Source organism: Mya arenaria, chromosome 8 (assembly GCF_026914265.1).
Source record: "Mya arenaria isolate MELC-2E11 chromosome 8, ASM2691426v1".
NCBI lineage: Eukaryota > Metazoa > Mollusca > Bivalvia > Myida > Myidae > Mya > Mya arenaria.
Window position 1 is genome coordinate 70,322,360 of NC_069129.1, and position 19,990 is coordinate 70,342,349.

Consider the following 19,990-nt stretch of genomic DNA (forward strand, 5'->3'; position numbering starts at 1 on the left):
TTATCATGATCATCCCAATCACGTTCATTTACTGCTGTACGTTATCATGATCATCCCAATCACGTTCATTTATTGCTGTACCTTATCATGATCTTCACAATCATGTTCATTTACTGCTGTACGTTATCATGATCATCCCAATCACGTTCATTTATTGCTGTACCTTATCATGATCTTCACAATCATGTTCATTTACTGCTGTACTTTATCATTATCATCCCATCATGTTCAATTATTGCTGTACTTGATTATGATCTACATAATCACATTCATTTATTCCTGTACTTTTATCATGATCTTCATAATTATGTACATTTCTTGCTGTACTTTATCATGGGTCATGGCTTGTAATAGAGACCTTTCATAGTAAACACAAGCAAAAATATCAATAGAAAGTGTACAAAGGCCACACATGTTTGGGTATCTTGAAGAGCTATTGGATCTGTAGGATATTTACAATGTCTCATGGCAGCTGCAGCGTTTTTTTAGGCCTTTCTGAAGAGGGCCATTGCATGGAAATGGTTTTACACCTGTTATTTTTAGAGTAGGCAAGTTTTGCATAATTTGGATGTGAAAGAAATGGTGCTAGAACATTAAAAAAATTATATACAGTTTATGAGTGACTTTTGACTATTGAATCAAACTCACCATTGTTTTAATTAAATACATTTATATTACATTTTTTAGCACCCTACTGCGGCCCATTATTGTGTTTTTATCCCGTGGTGTGTTCTTTGCGGCTGGTTTTCATCACATTAAAGTGTCGGGCAAGCGGGCAAACCCTAGCGAGGCAATGATCCTCGCAGTGGCTCCCCACTCCTCATATATGGACGCATTGCCTGTTGTTTTCCTTGATTTAACTTCATCAGTGGCCAAAAGTGAAAATGGAGAAGTCCCACTGTTTGGAAGTATGCTTTAAGTTGGACATTGTTTAATGCTTATAATTTTGAATTTTCCTTTCTGTACCCGTGGCTTGAGTTTGATGGATATATGTTGTAATTTGCTTGCAGATAATTTATGTCAGGATTAAATGGAAAAAACAACACTTTCATATTTTTAACATATTATATGCTTATGTTAAGCTCAGACTTTTGTAAAGCTGTCAGAAAAATTATGTCTGTGTGGTCAATATTTTATGTGTGTATATAATGAATGGGGTTATTTGCATGTAAAGCGTAGATGTCACCATTTTTACACCCATACCTTACCCTGTAAATCCAATGGAGGTAACATGCTAAGAATGTACATTGTATTCAAGCAAAGGAAGAGCATGATGCCAGGGAATGTAGGGAAATGACAAACTACAGATTCCCTACCTAGGTGTTGGACTGCATGGGGCATGATGTTTACAAAATGTATTATTTCTGTGGTGCTTTTCAGTTATGTGTTTTCAATCCCTTTTGTTAAATTTCACAAACTCATTTTGGTTATCAAATTGGACATATTTAGTTCCCCCTTTTTATAGCATGTCAGACTGTGTTTATGATTTAAATCCACCTTAAGGAAGCTGATTCTAGGTAAAAGACTAGACAAGACCATTTCATGTTTACAGCAGAATGTTTTATTAAATGTTCTTATTGTAGACTTATGCAATGGAAACTACAAAGAGGAGCCCAACAGCCCATGGGTTTAAATTAATTCATTTCTTAGACATTAGCCCAACAACCCATGGTCTTATATTAGTTAATCTCTAAGGCAAGCCCAACAGTCCATGGTCTAATATTAATTCATCTCTTAGGCAAGCCCAACAGTCCATGGTCTAATATTAATTCATCTCTAAGGCAAGCCCAACAGTCCATGGTGTAATATTAATTCATCTCCAAGGCAAGCCCAACAGCCCATGGTGTAATATTAATTCATCTCCAAGGCAAGCCCAACAGCCCATGGTGTAATATTAATTCATCTCTAAGGCAAGTCCAACAGCCCATGGTGTAATATCTTAGGCAAGCCCAACAGTCCATGGTCTAATATTAATTCATCTCTTATGGCAAGCCCAACAGCCCATGGTGTAATATCTTAGGCAAGCCCAACAGTCCATGGTCTAATATTAATTCATCTATAAGGCAAGCCTAACAGCCCATGGTGTAATATCTTAGGCAAGCCCAATGGTCCATGGTCTAATATTAATTCATCTCTAAGGCAAGCCCAACAGCCCATGGTGTAATATCTTAGGCAAGCCCAACAGTCCATGGTCTAATATTACCTCAGCTTCGCCTCGGACAAAATTGGTTTTCGTCTTAGGGAAATGGCTTCTTACGTCTGTAAGAGGACTCTTTTGAAGAAAAACTCATACTGTATCTAATTTACTTTTTATAAGGTTTTCTGTACCTGTTATTAGAACATAACAATGGAGTAATTATATGTTATGGCATGAATAAGCATTATGTATTTCTGGAACAAAGGAGTTATTCTCAATACCTGTCACATTTTTCAGGGCTAAGCCATCTTCAAAAAGTTATATTTCTGTAGTTATTATAAGAATGTTTTTGCATGTACATTGACTTCATTCCGTTAGTACATTTTAGTTAATTGCTGTTGCTCAGTATTAACTTATGATGACAACAGAAAGCAGACAACTGCCGAGCTTTAGCTAGAAATAGAATAGGACAAGTAGATTAGAATTAACTTGGACAGCTTTCCTCCATAACTGGCTTACAGATATGTCTGATTCAGGCAAGGTAATCAATCAAAAAATAACCTCCGCTGTTTATGGAAATTAAACTGCGGAAATGGTTCGTAAAACTGCCGAGAATACATGCTCCTGGTATTGAGATAAAGCTGTGAATGACAGAAAATGCTGTGGAAACTTTAAAGTCTAATTCAATATATAATGCTGATACAATTTTTATCAACATATCATAATGATGCTCTAGATATATTTAAAAAAAATATAATATTAAAAAAGTTTAAAAAAATACAATATCTGTCAGCCAGACCTTTTTTGATGTGTGCTATGTCAGAATTTGACTTGATACCCCACTTGTCAGTGTATGTTAGTTGTGTTCAAAGTACTCTGTTGGATTATAAAACATGTGCTTGTATTTAGTGACAAAATAATACTGAACTTTGTACAAGTCTTCCTAGTCACCAAACCTACTAAAATAATCAAGTAAGTCAACTCCTCCTTTCATATGATGCAAGTTAAGGCCCTTGTTTGTCAAATAATGTTTCAACTTTGGTTAAAGATTTGCCTGCAAGTAACATGATGTCCATATCACTGACACACCAACCAGCAATGAAGTTTTAAACAAAGCTTTACACAGATCTACAAAATGAATCATGTTGGATAACCTTTGAATGATTTTTGCAAATTATGGCCCTTGTTCTACTTGAAATTCTAAATAAACTTTTGCTGGAAAGTATTATAAAATTCATATCACACAAACCACAGATTGTGTGTTTGATTGAAACTAAAATTTTAAGCTTCGAAGTCAACAGCGTACTAAATTAAGCTGCATTTACGTCAAACACACTGTCTTACAGAGAGGTCTTGTTAGAATTTCCAGAGCACACACCAAAACAGGAGGCTGTCTGTTCTTTTTAGCTAACTTTTCGAAGAATATGGAGAGCTATACTATTCACCAAAGCGTAGGCGTTGGCGTCACCTTGGTTAAGGTTTTGCGTGCAAGCACACAACGGTTAATATCTCAGCAACTACTTGAGGTATTGCATAAAGACTTGATACAATGGTTCTCAACCCTACAACCTACTTAAATAACCAAGTTAGATAACTCTAGTTTGCATTTAATGCAAATAATAGGCTTTTATTATTTGCTTTGAAATTCTGGTTAAGGTTTTGCACGTAAGCACACATTAATAGGGTTAATATCTCAGCAACTACTTGAGGTATTGCATTGAGACTTGATACAATGGTACGCAACCATCCAACCCACTAAATTAACCAAGTAAGATAACTCTAGTTTGCATTAAATTCAAATAAAGGCTCCTTTTTTTGACATAGAAATTCTGGTTAAGGTTTTGCATGTTACCACTTTAAGTCAATACCTCAGCGAATACATCATGTATTGCATTGAAACTTTACACACAGGCTCCTAACCATTTAACCTTCTTCTTTAATCAAGTAAGATGACTCTATATCTTTCATATTATATAATTTTTGGCGCCTTTATTATGAGACTTAGAAATTCTGGTTAAGGTCTTGCATGTTAGCACACATAGGATAATATCTCAGCAACAACTTGATGTATTGCGTTGAGACTTTATACAATGGTATTCAACCAACCAACGTAATTGAATAACCAAGTTAGATAACTGTATTTTGCCAATTATGGCCCTTTATTATTAGACTTAAATTCTGGTTAAAAAATTTCATGTAACCACAGTTATGTTAATATCTCAGCACATCATGTATTGCATTGAAATCTAATCTAACAGTGATCCATGCATGTTTCGCCAAAACTTTTCAATCCTTACATTGAAAAGCAGCGGAATAGTCAAGCGCGCTGTCTCTGTGACAGCTCTTGTTCTTTCTAGCAGTGCAGCTTGCCTAACAGGCTGATTTTTTGCTTTTTATTATTTGTAGGGCGTTTGATTGGCCCCTTTTGACGCTGGGCAGACTTATGGTGGTTTTCATGGGCTTTCAAAATATCAAGGTCAAGGGAAAACCAGCAGGAGCCAAGGAAGCACCTGTTGTGGTAGCGGCCCCACACTCCACAATGTTTGATCCAATGTTGCTTTTCTTCCTTGCATCTGTGCCCAGTGCAATATCTAGAGCCGAAAATACCAAAATGCCTGTCATTTCAGGTACTGTTGACTAGAGTGTGTTTTCCCACTTAGTTTGCATAGTTAGCTTGAAGTCCTTGACCATACTGTGGTACCGAAATCTGTTTTTGTACCCGAAAACATTTATTTTAAGTTTGTCTTATTTATATTTGTTTGAGAAGAATAACCTTGGTGTCGTCATCATTGTTGGAGTTGATGTCACGTAAAAACTTCAATTTTTACTAGGGATGGCAACGAGTAGTGAAATTAATACTCGAGTACTCGGACGATCGTTCGATCGAGTACTCGGGTACTCGATTACTCGGAAAATTGAATATGTGTTCGCGAAGACAAGATTATGTATACATGTATCGTTAATGAAGTATATTGTGCGTTGGTCGTATTATTGGTCATTTTCACCTTTAAAGTAAACTTTCATTACGTATTTTAACAAAATATGATATAAAAAGAAAACAAATGTTGTTTCAGGCTTTAAGTTTGTCTTATTCGTTTCATTTGATACAAGTATGCTCTGCAGAAATGAACAACAATCAGAATTACAATGAACGAAAATTAATAGCATACATAAAAATAGTGAACGAAATACAAAGTTCAGTTGTTCAGTTCTTTACCCTATAAATTATTATTTTTAAAATGATAGTTTTTCGTACTGTGTAATTGTTGTTTACCTCATTAATATTCATAATTCTTGATTTAAAATATCAACTAATCAAGAGTGATAATCATTGCAAAAATAGTTAAAATACGCCCATTAAGAAATTGGTAAAGGTCGATACTCTTTCGCTCGTTAGCGTCCATTGTTTGGTGAAAGGTCTCTAATTGGTAAACAATAGAATTGTGTAGGTTAGGTACCGCTATCAAAACATTGCTAATTTGAAATAGGGGTCCTTTGATGACAGATTGCAACTATTACAACAACTGTCAACTAATTGATTGAGGTCATTTGTGTACGCAGCGGGGATTAGAGGGACCGTAAATTGTCCTCTTGGCAACTAACCAGATCTGATATTTTGTCTGTAAATCGTGTATTTGGTGTTTTTTATAAAAAAAAAATTCCGAGTACTCGAGTAGTGATTTGGTACTCGAGTACTCGGACGTTCGATCGAGTACTCGAGTACTCGGGTACTCGTTGCCATCCCTAATTTTTACCATTTACGAGTATATACTTTAATTCAGTTAAAGTAATAATATTAATGTTAAACTTGGTACTTATAATATTAACATGGAACTTGGTACACATTGATTATCTTACTAGTTTTACAACTCATGTTAATATTTGTTGAGTTGTGTTACTGGAGCTAAGAGAAGCAGACCCGTGTTGGCTTACAGATCTCATCTGTTGTCTTATTACTTTTTCATGATTTTATTGATTGCTTGTTAATAGGTTGATTGTATAATTCTTCGTTTTGTTAAAGCTACATTATGTCAGTCTCAGATCGTTTAGCAGGTGAAAAAAACCCACCACAATCTCGAAACTAAAACTGTTTATAAAATCTTGCCTAACAATGCTAATTTTCAATCATTACGACAATCAAAATAGACTTTCAACAAAAGTGACTTGTAAATTTCTGAAATGTCTTGAACAGTTTTATTAACTACCGGTATACGTATATATTAAGAAGTTTGTGTAAAATGTTGAACACTTACTAAATGGATATATAACCGATCTAACAAAATGTACCTTTAAACTGCAACTTATTTAATTGTGACTTTTTTTAAAACATATGCTCTGGTATGAGACATATTCCTTGAAAATATATGAGAATATTATACCACAGTATAGTCATGTTATGTTCTAAAAATATCTCATTTTTATCAAATAAATATGTATACGTGTTATTTGTATGTAGATTACTAATATACTTCTGTATATATCAAGTTTCTGATGATTTAATGTACAGACACTTGAACACAAAGTCATGTCATCCTTGAATATTTCAATATTACTTAACATCAGTGGTTGTCTGGCTAGCGCACTGGTTCTCGCTTCTCACCAAGGTGACCCGGGTTCGATTCCCAGCCTGGGCGCATGTGAGTTTGGTTAGTAGTCACTAAGCCAGCAAGTGGGTTTTCTCCGGGTGCTCCGGTTTCCCCCACAAAACAAGACCACACTTTCACACAACATCATGCCAATGAGAGTGATTGATATAAGTTAATATCTTGTTTCACAATCGTAAAATTAAATAGGTTTAAACTAACTAAATCACTAAAACATGAATCGTTTGACAGTTGTCCTTCTTGGAGTTGAGTGTTTGTTATATGGCCAGTTCAAAGGAAAAATTCTTTCATGACCATTTCTTGAATTATTGTTAGGTGCTCGAAGATTTATATAAAAAGTTGACGCAGTCTGCTCTCAGGTAAAACTTTCAAATGAACTGTGTGTTTCTAGCTGGATTGCCGACAGGGTCTATGTGATCCGTGTGAGAATTGTACCCATGGTCTAAAGGCTCTGTGTGAAAATTGTACACATGCAAACATGTATGATGAACATTTTACCTTCGGAATTAAAGTGAAGTTTTGTCTCATATTTGCACTGCCACTTGAACAAAATCTTAAAAGGATGTTTGCAGAATATCTACATGTTTTGAGTATATTATTGCAGCCTGGCCTTTAATGCAATTTACCTTCCTGAATATATACATGTAATTTAGCATCAGCATATATTGACTGCCCAATTGCATGGTTTCGCATTGTTTTCCATGGTGTTTAGAATGCCCATTTTTCCTTGTTTTGCAATGGTGTTTTTTTGTATAATCATGAGAAATCTGATCAGTAGGCGTTGACTTCCGGATATTTTTCACTAACTATTTACTGAATTCCATTAGTTGTCTAATGCACCGAGTGTGAATTCCTCCACTTGTTTCTATTGTTACAATGCTAATTTACTGAGTAATAAATGGTCAGATTTCTCACAATATGCATGTTTTTGAAGGAATGGTTGTTTGATTTGTAGAATGTCCATTGAATAAATTAAGTAGTTACATGTCAAACGCTTTTTCTGACACCTTAAATAATTATCAGGATTGTGTGCACACGTTATTTCAATGGGCATGTATACATACACCTTCCATGGTGGCTGTAGCCTTGCTGTTGTTTGCAACATTTGTTTGGTTGAAAGTATTCATTATAACTAAGCCTTAAAAATTCTATGATAAACTCTGATATTATAGTAATATATATATATAAATAAATTTTATTTCACAGTATATAATTATGTATTTAATATCATAATGTTTGTGCGCGATATAAACTATGTGCATTGACACAGGTAACTGACTACACTACCGTATACAGAACTTATCATGGCTATATAACACTTATCAGAATAAGCACAATAATTGAATTTGATCAAATGATAATTTTTAGATATCGCTATGTAAAGAAATGAGTTTAATTCTTTAGATATATTACAATAATTCTTTAGATATATTACAATTCTTCATTTTTATAATGCAAAAAAGGAACTATATTTTTTATGCTCTAATAACCTTAACCCATCTGTTTTAGCTCTTTTGGAGTTTACCCAGCCTGTGTTGGTACAGCGTGAGGATGTAAACTCTCGTCTACACACGATCCAGGAAATCCAGCGTCGGGCACGGACCGGCGGAAAATGGCCACAGATCATCATCTTCCCAGAGGGAACATGCACAAACCGATCTTGCCTGATCTCATTTAAACTTGGTAAACATTGAAATGGAATTGTGACCAGTGAATGGTTTGCATGTGGCATTTTTTCTTTTGATTACCCGATATTTAGATCTTATACAATGAATTTTTGCCAAAATTGTTATTTTAACTGACAAAGTACATCAAAATATTGTGCTTTCAAAAATATCAGGATCTTTTTAAACTTGGTAAATTCTGAAATTGAAATTAAGGGTTTCCTGTGAAACTTCTTTAAATTAAGGTTGTAAGTACAGTTTTGCAGGATGTTGTTGAAGTGTTATTTGAAGGGTTTAGCAATATTTATCATTTATGAAAACACTTGTTATAGAATGCAATCAAAGTTGTTTTCTTGGCTCTGAAAGCGGTAGTTTCCTCTTAAAAAAACTCTTTTAGCTTAAAAAACATAATTTAAGTAGGAAATTGGTTGATAGTTTGTACATGTGAATGAAAGTTATGGGGTGGGGGTAACCTAGTTAAAATGTTGTGGCTATATTTGTGACATTTTTCAGGTGCATTCCACCCGGGCGTGCCTGTACAGCCCGTTTGTCTGAGATACCCTAACAGACTGGTATGTACATGTTGGCATGACTTTGAAGTGCGTAAAATGCTTATAAAAATAATCTAGATCTTGTTTAAAGAATTTTTCTTTCATTCTTTTGAAGATTTTGTGATGGTTTTGAAATTGATAAGGTTCAAATTTGATAAGGCTTGAGTCGTTATTGGTAAAACATATTATAATTCAACATTTACGAAAATAAAATAAATCTGCAAACCTCATGGTTTTCATGCATATGTCATGTTGGTCAACAGCAAAAACACTGGGATAAACTTATGTTTCTGTAAAAAACAACCTCTTATCGAAGCTTGCAATGCTCCAATGGGTTTACAATAAAGCTATATTATGATGATGTTGTATATTTCAGGATACGGTCACATGGACCTGGGAGGGACCAGGGGCGTAAGTATCTCAAATATGCTTCATAGTATTTATGCCTTGAAATCTTGCCATAGTTACTTATTTCATCACATGTTTTTTTAAGCCCAAAACAGAATCTTGAAAAAAACATTGCACTGGTAAAATACTTTCCGGGCTTGCTCATGATCTGGATTTTATAAAAAATGTTATGCTAAGAAGTAGTATATGAATTTGGGCTTGTTCATGTAAAAGATTAATTTTTATGACTGATAACATGGTGGACAATCACTCCAAAATTAATTGAACAAGTCTGGTAAAATTGAGCCTTTGCTCATTTTTCATTGATTTTAGTAATCTAATCATGTCTAATGGATTGCATAACAAATGAGCAAGAATGTGAAATTCTGTCTCTATTATACATACTTATTTTGTGATTCACAGCGCTATATACTGACAACATCACTATATGTTAACGTGTACATTTTCAACGCTATTCATTTGTGATGTCACATCAAAAGTTAATAAATGTGTTTTTTTCATGAAAAGAGTATGATGATGTTATTTCATGAAGGCAACATTTATGGTATTAATTAAATTATAATAATTTTAGCAGCCCTGATATTAGTTATATGCTGATGTGTTGGTTTTGCCGAGAAATGAATTGGGTTAATATTCCTGTGATGTTACAATGTACCTTATTTACCCAAAATAAAGAACTAAAGGACTACATTACCAGTTGATATTGTTCAGTGTGATGAGAAAAATATCCAGTAACAAGACTGTTATTTCCCATTGACAAGTTCATGTGATAAATCTGTTCCCAACATTCAGCTAACCAGACTTGTGATCCGTTCATCTGAAAATCACAAATTTGACCAGTGATAACATAGCAGCTGTCAGATACTGCAGACAGCTATTTGTGCTGATAATGTGTTATTACTATTAGGCAATAATTCTGTTACAGCATGTGTACTGTTACATTTTTCCCTGGACAGCAATAACATGTCAGCTATAAAATATTACAATGCCAAGTGCAGTCATGAATTATGCAATATGTGGTGAAGGATTATATTAGTTGATTTCCAGAAGCTGATCAAACATTTTATGTACATAAGTACATGTAAAAACAATCCAAAATGCTTCAATGCCCCATTGTTAACTGTGTTTACAGTTGGTGGTTTTAAGTGGTGTTGGGTTTCCTTGTTCTCTTGCTAAAAACAGCTGAAAATGAATTACAATTTTATGAGTATATGAGGAAGAATTCACTGTCCAGCTTGTTTTGTTACATCACAAATTGCTTGGTGTCCACATAATTTTTTTTTTTGATCAATAGTTTAGTAAGTTCTTTTACATGCTACTGCATTTGTTTTTGTCACTTCTAAAATACCTTAGAAGATTTAAATAAAGCACTTCACACAAAAAAAGTAATGAGCCTTTAATTTATTTAAAAAACATTCCATTATAAATGGAACCCTTTCTTGTTGTAAACATTTGCTTTATTATAATTTGTAATGCTTTGTCACATAAATAGTTGTTTTTTATGCAGAAAAACAAAGCAAACCATGCCGAGTTTTGAAGCATACAATCGGTTTTAGGACTTTACATCCAGATGTTACTGGACACAAAGGCGCACATCAAAGAGTAAAGTTATATACTTTTGTGGCAGTAATATGAGCTATTTGAGGCTTATTTCTCGTATATGTCTCTTGATTATTGCGTAACACAGGTACATAACATGTTTATACATTCTTTCTTACTAGCACTAGAGACTTAAAATGCTTTTCAAAATTATTTGGACGTAACTTGGGACTCTTTTACCCAAATGTCAAAATCGGTAATGAATGGTGTCGCCGTTACATATTTGTGTAATAAGAGCTGTGTGACAACAGGCATTTTTTAAGAAATTCCCAATTATCTGGTTAAAATTTACTCAGTTTATATGCAAAATTGCGAATTATGACGGCTTAAAATACAGCGTGTACCGATGTAAACACAATGACTTCGTAGACGTAACATAAGACACCAAAATACTTCGTAGACATAACATAAGACACCAAAATACCAGCTTCAGTTCGATCTTTACAACACATTTGAACTGAACGCGCGTGAAATCGAATGTTTTAAACCTCAAGGCAATTGAGACAAATCATTAGTTTATGCACCCGTACAGGCGAAATATACAAGATGCATCAATTAATGTCATGAAACTGAATGAAATAAGCCCACCTCGAATCTGTTAGGACGTAACTTCCACGACAACACTTACCCATGCTTTGCTTGTTCCGCCATCTTGGATATACTACACAGTATCAATGCGCGCTTTCGTTGCTACTTTTCTGTCGCGGTATTAGCTATATGCCACACAGTTAAAGTTTGTCGAAATACACAAAGGGCTGTGTACATGAACAAAATCTGAATAATTTGTGACGTAACATTTGAGACACAACTTTAGACGAAATATTTCGGTCGATCAATACACGTTTTGTACGTATTTATGGGAACTATTGTTTTCATCAAATGAACACCTGACCTCGGTAAAATTAAAAACAGGTCACTAAAGTGAATTATACATGTCTGTTGTTGTCAAAAAACCAAGCGACTCGAGACGTAACATATTTGACACGAAATGTTACGTCATGTTTTCTTCAGATTAAATCGTGATTTATATGTTTTCAACTCTTCCAAATGCTTATTTGGCAAATGGACGTTGGGAAATATACCTTTCTATAAAGATAAATCGTCTGAAGCGACCAAAAGTCCAAAGTGCTGAAGGAGGCAATATCAGTTTTCTGAACCCACGGTAAAAATGTTCATCAAATGTCAAACAAAACTGACCAAATTTTATAAAAAATAACTAGTTTCTGTATTTTTAAAAATTATTATTATACACATATAAAATTCCATCAATGTTGTCTTTCTAATGATTACAACACTGGAAGCATAGAAAAAACGCGAACTACAACTAAATCCAATTATTTGAGATGTAACTGAAAATGCAGGACAGTGAATTCTTCCTCATATCTTTGTGGTTTTAAAAGATGTTTACATGTAAATGTCATTTTTATTTGGGTTTCCTTGTTCTCTTGCTAAAAATAGCTGAAAATGATTCATAATCTTTGAAGTATATTGATGGTAAACAGAAACAGAACATCAGCGTAAGCCTTTTTAACAAAATGATGTGTGGTTTGTATCTTTTCAGATATACTTTATTTTGGCTGACATTATGCCAGTTCAACACCAACTTAGAAATTGAGGTAGGGTTTGTAATCTTTCTGTAGTAAAATATATATGTGTCCCCTCTTGACCATGAGACCACTCTCACAACATCTAAGGTTAGAGGTGAACACCTCCACCATAAGACCACGCTCTCACAACATCTTGGGTTAGAGGTGAACACCTCAACCATAAGACCACTCTCTCAGAACATCTAAGGTTAGAGGTGAACACCTCGACCATAAGACCACTCTCTCACAACATCTATGGTTAGAGGTAAACACCTCAACCATAAGACCACTCTCTCACAACATCTAAGGTTAGAGGTGAACACCTCGACCATAAGACAACTTTCTAACAACATCTAAGGTTAGAGGTGAATACCTCGACCATAAGACAACCCTCTCACATCTTGGGTTAGAGGTGAACACCTCGACCATTAGACAACTCTCTCACAACATCTAAGGTTAGAGGTGAACACCTCAACCATTAGACAACTCTCTCACATCATCTAAGGTTAGAGGTGAACACCTCGATGATAAGACCACTCTCGCACAACATCTAAGGTTAGAGGTGAACACCTTGACCATAAGACCACTCTCTCACAACATCTTGGGTTAGAGGTGAACACCTCGACCATAAGACCACTCTTTCACAACATCTTTGGTTAGAGGTGAACACCTCGACCATTAGACAACTGTTTTTCTTTATTATTGATACAACATTAGATACTATTTTAGTGTTCACCTTCCTAGTCTTTCTTTATGGAAATTTTTGAGCACAATATTAAATCTATAATGTAGTACACTTGATTTTCCTGTGTTTCAGTTTTTGCCTGTGTACAAACCAAGTGCCGAAGAGATAGCTGATCCGAAATTGTTTGCAAAGAATGTCAGGGATGTTGTTGCCAAGTATGTACAGCCAGAATGTTTCATGTAGTATTTATGAAATGTTCAATTGTCTTTTTATGGTTCACCAAATGTACTGTCTATTCATTAGTTACCATATCTTAAAACAACAATTGTTATTCAAATATTTCTTGTAGCATTTACCTGTTTATTATTAAATTTTAAGGTCATCAAGCTCCAAGTTTAACATTACTCAACAGGTGCATTGTGAAAGTAACGAGCTTGGTACCACTAGTATGGTAAAGATAAATTGTGACCACACCTGTTGATCATTTCACTAGTGTATGACTGTCAGCTTTTTATGATTAAGACCATTGTCATATCATTATGTTAATATTTGTTTTCTTTATTTTCTACCATAGAGCATTAGATGTGCCGGTTACAGACCACACGTTTGATGACTGTCGACTCATGGTAAAGGCCCGCAAGCTCAACCTACCAATGGAAGCGGGCCTCGTAGAGTTTCAGAAACTTCACAAAAAGCTTGGGTAAGACCCCTTGACATTGGGAGCAGTTAAAGTGACAAAGTCAGCATATTGCTCTTGAGTTAGGGTGCAATGTTTTGGACACTGCATGTGTCACGACAGAGTACAATTAAAGGATGCTGATGTATGACTGGATGAAGATAAAATCTTAACCAAGTGATCAGTTTATGAAACACTATCAAGATGGAGTTTTATTTTGTGTGCAAAGTTGGCTTTACAATGTGACTTACAGTGTGACTTACAGGACTTCAGTTGTTGAAAGTGTTACCATATTTATGATTTCTCAATGAAGAATTCTTTATTCATACTCACTGATCATTTGGGTCGCTTTTCCTGAATGTATTTATTTGCAACACCAAGTAATCCCGAAATGAATCTGATTAAAAGACTGTATGAGTATGTTGATAAAACTAACAGAGTTCTGTCAAAGAAATTGTAAATATTTACGTTTTAAAACATCAAGCCTAAATTTACATGTCTTTAGAATACCTACCTTTCTTGTTTGAACAAAATCATAATTCATAAAAGATACAGTATTATTGTTGAACAATGTGTTTCCTAGATAATGACATGTCAAATTGATTCTATGTTGAGTGTCATCTTGCTGATAGGTTAAGGGTCTTTGAAATTGAAAAAAAAAACATATTTCAAATAGCATAATATATGAAGAAATCTACATTTACAATGATAAATTAGTTCTACAGCATAGAATTATATCATATGTAAAAAAACTATCTATCTTTAGTAATTTATGAACCTGTAAGTCGGTAGTTTTGTTTGTATGTTTGCAATTGCCATAAAGCTTGAATAATTCTTGAAAATTAGACTTTTTGATGAACAAGCCTCATTTCTTACAATAGTGCCTCAATTCTTACTCTAGTTCCTTAGATCTAACACTAGGGCCTCAATTCTTAACTAGTGCCTCAATTCTTACACTAGTGCCTCAATTCTTACACTAGTGCCTTAATACTTACACTATTGCCCAAATTCTAACACTAGTGCCTCAATTCTTTCACTAGTGCCAAATTTCTTACACTAGTGCCTTAATTCTTACACTAGTGCCTCATTTCTTACACTAGTGCCTCATTTCTTACACTAGTGCCTTAATTCTTACACTAGTGCCTCAATTCTTACACTAGTGCCTTAATACTTACACTATTGCCCAAATTCTAACACTAGTGCCTCAATTCTTACACTAGTGCCAAATTTCTTACGCTAGTCCCTTAATTCTTACACTAGTGCCTCATTTCTTACACTAGTGCCTCATTTCTTACACTAGTGCCTCAATTCTTACTCTAGCTCCTTAGATCTAACACTAGTGCCTTAATTCTTAACTAGTGCCTCAATTCTTACACTAGTGCCTCAATACTTACACTAGTGCCTTAATACTTACACTTTTGCCCAAATTCTAACACTAGTGCCTCAATTCTTACACTAGTGCCAAATTTCTTACACTAGTGCCTTAATTCTTACACTAGTGCCTCATTTCTTACAATAGTGCCTCAATTCTTACACTAGTGCCCTGATTCTAACACTAGTGTCTCAATTCTTACACTAGTGCCTTTATTCTAACACTAGTGCCTCAATTCTAACACTAGTGCCTCAATTCTTACACTAGTGCCTTAATTCTAACACTAGTGCCTCAATTCTTACACTAGTGCCTTAATACTTACACTATTGCCCAAATTCTAACACTAGTGCCTTAATTCTAACACTTGTGCCTCAATTCTTATACTAGTGCCTTAATTCTAACACTAGTGCCTCAATTCTTACACTAGTGCCTCAATTCTTACAATAGTGCCTCAATTCTAACACTAGTGCCTCAATTCTTACACTAGTGCCTTAATTCTAACACTAGTGCCTCAATTCTAACACTTGTACCTCAATTCTTACAATAGTGCCTCAATTCTTACACTAGTGCCTTAATTCTAACACTAGTGCCTCAATTCTTACACTAGTGCCTTTTAACACTAGTGCCTCAATTCTAACACTAGTGCCTCAATTCTTACACTAGTGCCTTAATTCTAACACTAGTGCCTCAATACTTACACTAGTGCCTTAATACTTACACTTTTGCCCAAATTCTAACACTAGTGCCTCAATTCTAACACTAGTGCCTCAATTCTTTCACTAGTGGCAAAATTCTTACACTAGTGACTTAATTCTTACACAAGTGCCCCTAATCTTAGGCTTGTGCCTCAATTCTAACAAATAGACTTAATTCTTACACTAGTGCCAAAATTCCTACCCTAGCACCTTTACACTACAGCCTCAATTCTAACACTAGTGCCTAAATTCTTACACTAGTGCCCAAATTCTTACACTAGTTCCTTCATTCTTACACAAGTGCCCCAAATCTTAGACTTGTGCCTCAATTCTTACCCAAGGGCCCTTACACTACACCCTCACTTTTAACACTAGTTCCTCAATTTGTACACTTGTGTCGCAATTCTTACTCTAGTGCCTCAATTCTTACACTACTGCCCAAATTCTTACTCAAGTCTCTCAATTCTTACACTAGTGCCCAAATTTAAACGCTATGTCCCAAATTCTTACACTACTGCCCCAATTCTTACACTACTGTCCATTTTTTTACACTATTGCCCCAATTACACTTGTTCCGAATTATTACTATTGTGCCTCAATTCTTACACCAGGGCTAAAATGCTTTCACAAGTGCCCCAATTCTTACACTTGTTCCTCAATTCTATAACTAGTGACCAATTCTTACATTTGTTTAGTGCCTCAGTTATAACCCTAAGGCCCAAATTCTTACCAAAGTGCCTGATTTCTTACTTTAGTGCCCAAATTCTAACATAAGTGCCCAAGTTATTTTAGCCATTATGAAAATCAATGGACAAAAGGTAATATTTTAATTCAACCAAACTCCAAATTCCCTCAAATTTCAGTTATCCTACAAAAGTTCCACACATTTTACCCTAATTTAAAATTATCAAGCTCCTTCACTGCACAGAAAAAGTAATTTAATGACTTCATTTTGTAGTATATTTTCTAAATGGTGTTTTTATTTGTTGAAATGACAAATGATTGGAATCTACAAATATCATTTAATTATTTAAAGCAAATTATTTTTTGAAGGTACCTATAAATTTTAATGACAAGTAATGACAAGAACATAGTAGCATATACACAATCTATAGAATGCTCACACAATCCACCATTGCCCTTGTATGGACCCTGTGTATCTTTTCTAGGATCAGCCTGGACCAGATGCATGATATGTTGGAGAAGTTCTGCAGTATGGATTCCCAGGGCAAAGGTCACATCACCATGGAAGAGTTTTCACGCTACCTTCAGCTGCCAGAGTCACACTCCCTTAAAGAGGTGTTTGCACTGTATGATAGGGTAAGCATATTTTTCTTTACATCTGTAGACTGTGTGTGCTTTATTATGTCCATCGGTCTCTGTCTGCTTTTTGTACAAGCAATTCTGCCTGCATCTTAAATGCAATAATTATAATACTTTTAGGAAATAGTTTACTGAATAACAGAAATAAAATGTACTGTTTAAATCAGTAAGTTTGTATTTTCAGGTGTTGTGTGTATCCATTGTATACACCATAGGTGTGAACCATATGTATACATTTCCTTTTGTAGAAACCTCACCATAGATTTCCGGGGGATATATAATAGATTTATGGGCACTTGGGCATTTCAAGTTCAAGGTTTACATGGCTTGTTATGTATAACCCTATTGTCTGCACACATTGCAGGATGGCTCAGGGACCATAGATTTCCGAGAGTATGTGATAGGTTTGTCCCTCGTGTCTACTCCAGTCAACACAGACAGCACCATTTCACTTGCATTCCAGGTAAGTACGAAATTAGGATGTTAGTTCATGTATTTTACACCTGTGCAGTGTATGGGCTGTTAATTTCTGATTTTATAACAGCAAAGAACCTATTGGGGGGAATGATGTGTGTTCCATTAGGGGGAATGATGTGTGTTCCATTATGGGTGTTCTGTTAGGGGTAATGATGTGTGTTCCATAAGGGGCAATGATGTGTGTTCCGTTAGGGGTAATGATGTGTGTTCCGTTAGGGGCAATGATGTGTGTTCCATTAGGGGCAATGATGTGTGTTCCATTAGGGGCAATGATGTGTGTTCCGTTAGGGGCAATGATGTGTGTTCCGTTTGGGGCAATGATGTGTGTTCCGTTAGGGGCAATGATGTGTGTTCCGTAAGGGGGAATTATGTGTGTTCCGTTAGGGGCAATGATGTGTGTTCCATAAGGGGCAATGATGTGTGTTCCTTTAGGGGTAATGATGTGTGTTCCGTAAGGGGGAATGATGTGTGTTCCGTTAGGGGCAATGATGTGTGTTCTATTATGGGTGTTCTGTTAGGGGTAATGATGTGTGTTCCGTTAGGGGCAATGATGTGTGTTCTATTATGGGTGTTCTGTTAAGGGTAATGATGTGTGTTCCATAAGGGGCAATGATGTGTGTTCTGTTAGGGGTAATGATGTGTGTTCCGTAAATGGCAATGATGAGTGTTCTGTAAGGGGGAATGATGTGTGTTCCGTTATGGGCAATGATGTGTGTTCCGTTAGGGGCAATGATGTGTTCTGTTAGGGGCAATGATGTGTGTTCCATTAGGGGCAATGATGTGTGTTCCGTTAGGGGTAATGATGTGTGTTCTGTTAGGGGCAATGATGCGTGTTCCGTTAGAGGGAATGATGTGTGTTCCGTAAGGGGCAATGATGTGTATTTCATTATGGGTGTTCTGTTAGGGGCAATGATGTGTGTTCCATTGGGGGAATGATGTGTGTTCCGTTAGGGGCAATGATGTGTGTTCCATTATGGGTGTTCTGTTAGGGGTAATGATGTGTGTTCCGTAAGGGGCAATGATGAGTGTTCCGTTAGGGGTAATGATGTGTGTTCCGTTTGGGGCAATGATTTGTGTTCTGTTAGGGGCAATGATGTGTGTTCTGTTAGGGGCAATGATGTGTGTTCTGTTAGGAGCAATGATGTGTGTTCCGTTAGGGGCAATGATATGTGTTCCATAAGGGGCAATGATGATTGTTCCGTTAGGGGTAATGATGTATGTTCTGTAAGGGGCAATGATGTGTGTTCCTTTTAAGGATATTATGTGTGTTCAGTTAGGGGGAATGATGTGCTTTCTGTTGAGGGCTGTGTGTTCTGTTTGGGGCAATGATATGTGTTCCATAAGGGGCAATGATGTTTGTTCAGTTAGGGGTAATGATGTGTGTTCTGTTAGGGGCAATGATGTGTGTTCCTTTAAAGGATATTATGCCTGTTCCATTAGGGGCAATGATGTGCTTTCCGTTGATGGTTGTGTGTTCTGTTAGGGGCAATGATGTGTGTTCCGTTAGGGGCAATGATGTCTGTTCCGTTAAATGATATTATGTGAGTTCAGTTAGGGGGAATAATGTGTGAGCCATTAGCGGGAATTATGTGTGAATCATTTTGGGGAATGATATGTGTTTGGTTAGGGGGAATGATCTTGTGAGCCATTAGAGGGAATTATGTGTGATCCATTAGGGGGAATGATATGTGAGCCATTAGGGGGAATGATGTGGGAGCCATTAGGGGGAATTATGTGTGATCCATTAGAGGGAATTATGTGTGAATCATTAGGGGGAATGATGTGTGAGTCATAAGGGGGAATTATGTGTGATCCATTAGGGGGAATGATGTGTGAGCCATTAGGAATGATGATATGTGAGCCATTAGGGGGAATGATGTGGGAGCCATTAGAGGGAATTATGTGTGAATCATTAGGGGGAATGATGTGTGAGTTATAAGGGGTTATGATGTGTGAGCCATTAGCGGGAATTATGTGTGAAACATTTTGGGGAATGATATGTGTTTGGTTAGGGGGAATGATGTGTGAGCCATTAGGAGTAATGATATGTGAGCCATTAGGGGGAATTATGTGTGATCCATTAGCGGGAATGATGTGTGATCCATTAGGGGGAATGATGTGTGAGCCATTAGGAGTAATGATATGTGAGCCATTAGAGGGAATTATGTGTGATCCATTGGGGGAATGATGTGTGAGCCATTAGGAGTAATGAT

General features: G+C 35.8%; 1 protein-coding gene across 2 annotated transcripts in view; it reads left to right on the top strand.

Annotated features, from left to right (window-relative positions):
• The window catches only part of LOC128243274 (lysophosphatidylcholine acyltransferase 2-like), a 29,153-nt gene that overhangs the window by 4,133 nt on the left and 5,030 nt on the right, over window positions 1–19,990 (top strand). The window contains exons 3-11 of one of the 2 annotated variants that reach the window (XM_052960927.1): window positions 688–908; window positions 8,251–8,424; window positions 8,919–8,977; window positions 9,333–9,367; window positions 12,525–12,579; window positions 13,367–13,449; window positions 13,809–13,934; window positions 17,147–17,297; window positions 17,665–17,763. In XM_052960927.1, coding sequence (XP_052816887.1) covers window positions 688–908; window positions 8,251–8,424; window positions 8,919–8,977; window positions 9,333–9,367; window positions 12,525–12,579; window positions 13,367–13,449; window positions 13,809–13,934; window positions 17,147–17,297; window positions 17,665–17,763 — 1,003 coding nt within the window. Of the gene's footprint in view, window positions 1–687; window positions 909–4,543; window positions 4,765–8,250; window positions 8,425–8,918; window positions 8,978–9,332; window positions 9,368–12,524; window positions 12,580–13,366; window positions 13,450–13,808; window positions 13,935–17,146; window positions 17,298–17,664; window positions 17,764–19,990 lie in introns of both variants that reach the window. The other variant, XM_052960926.1, reaches the window with a different exon arrangement.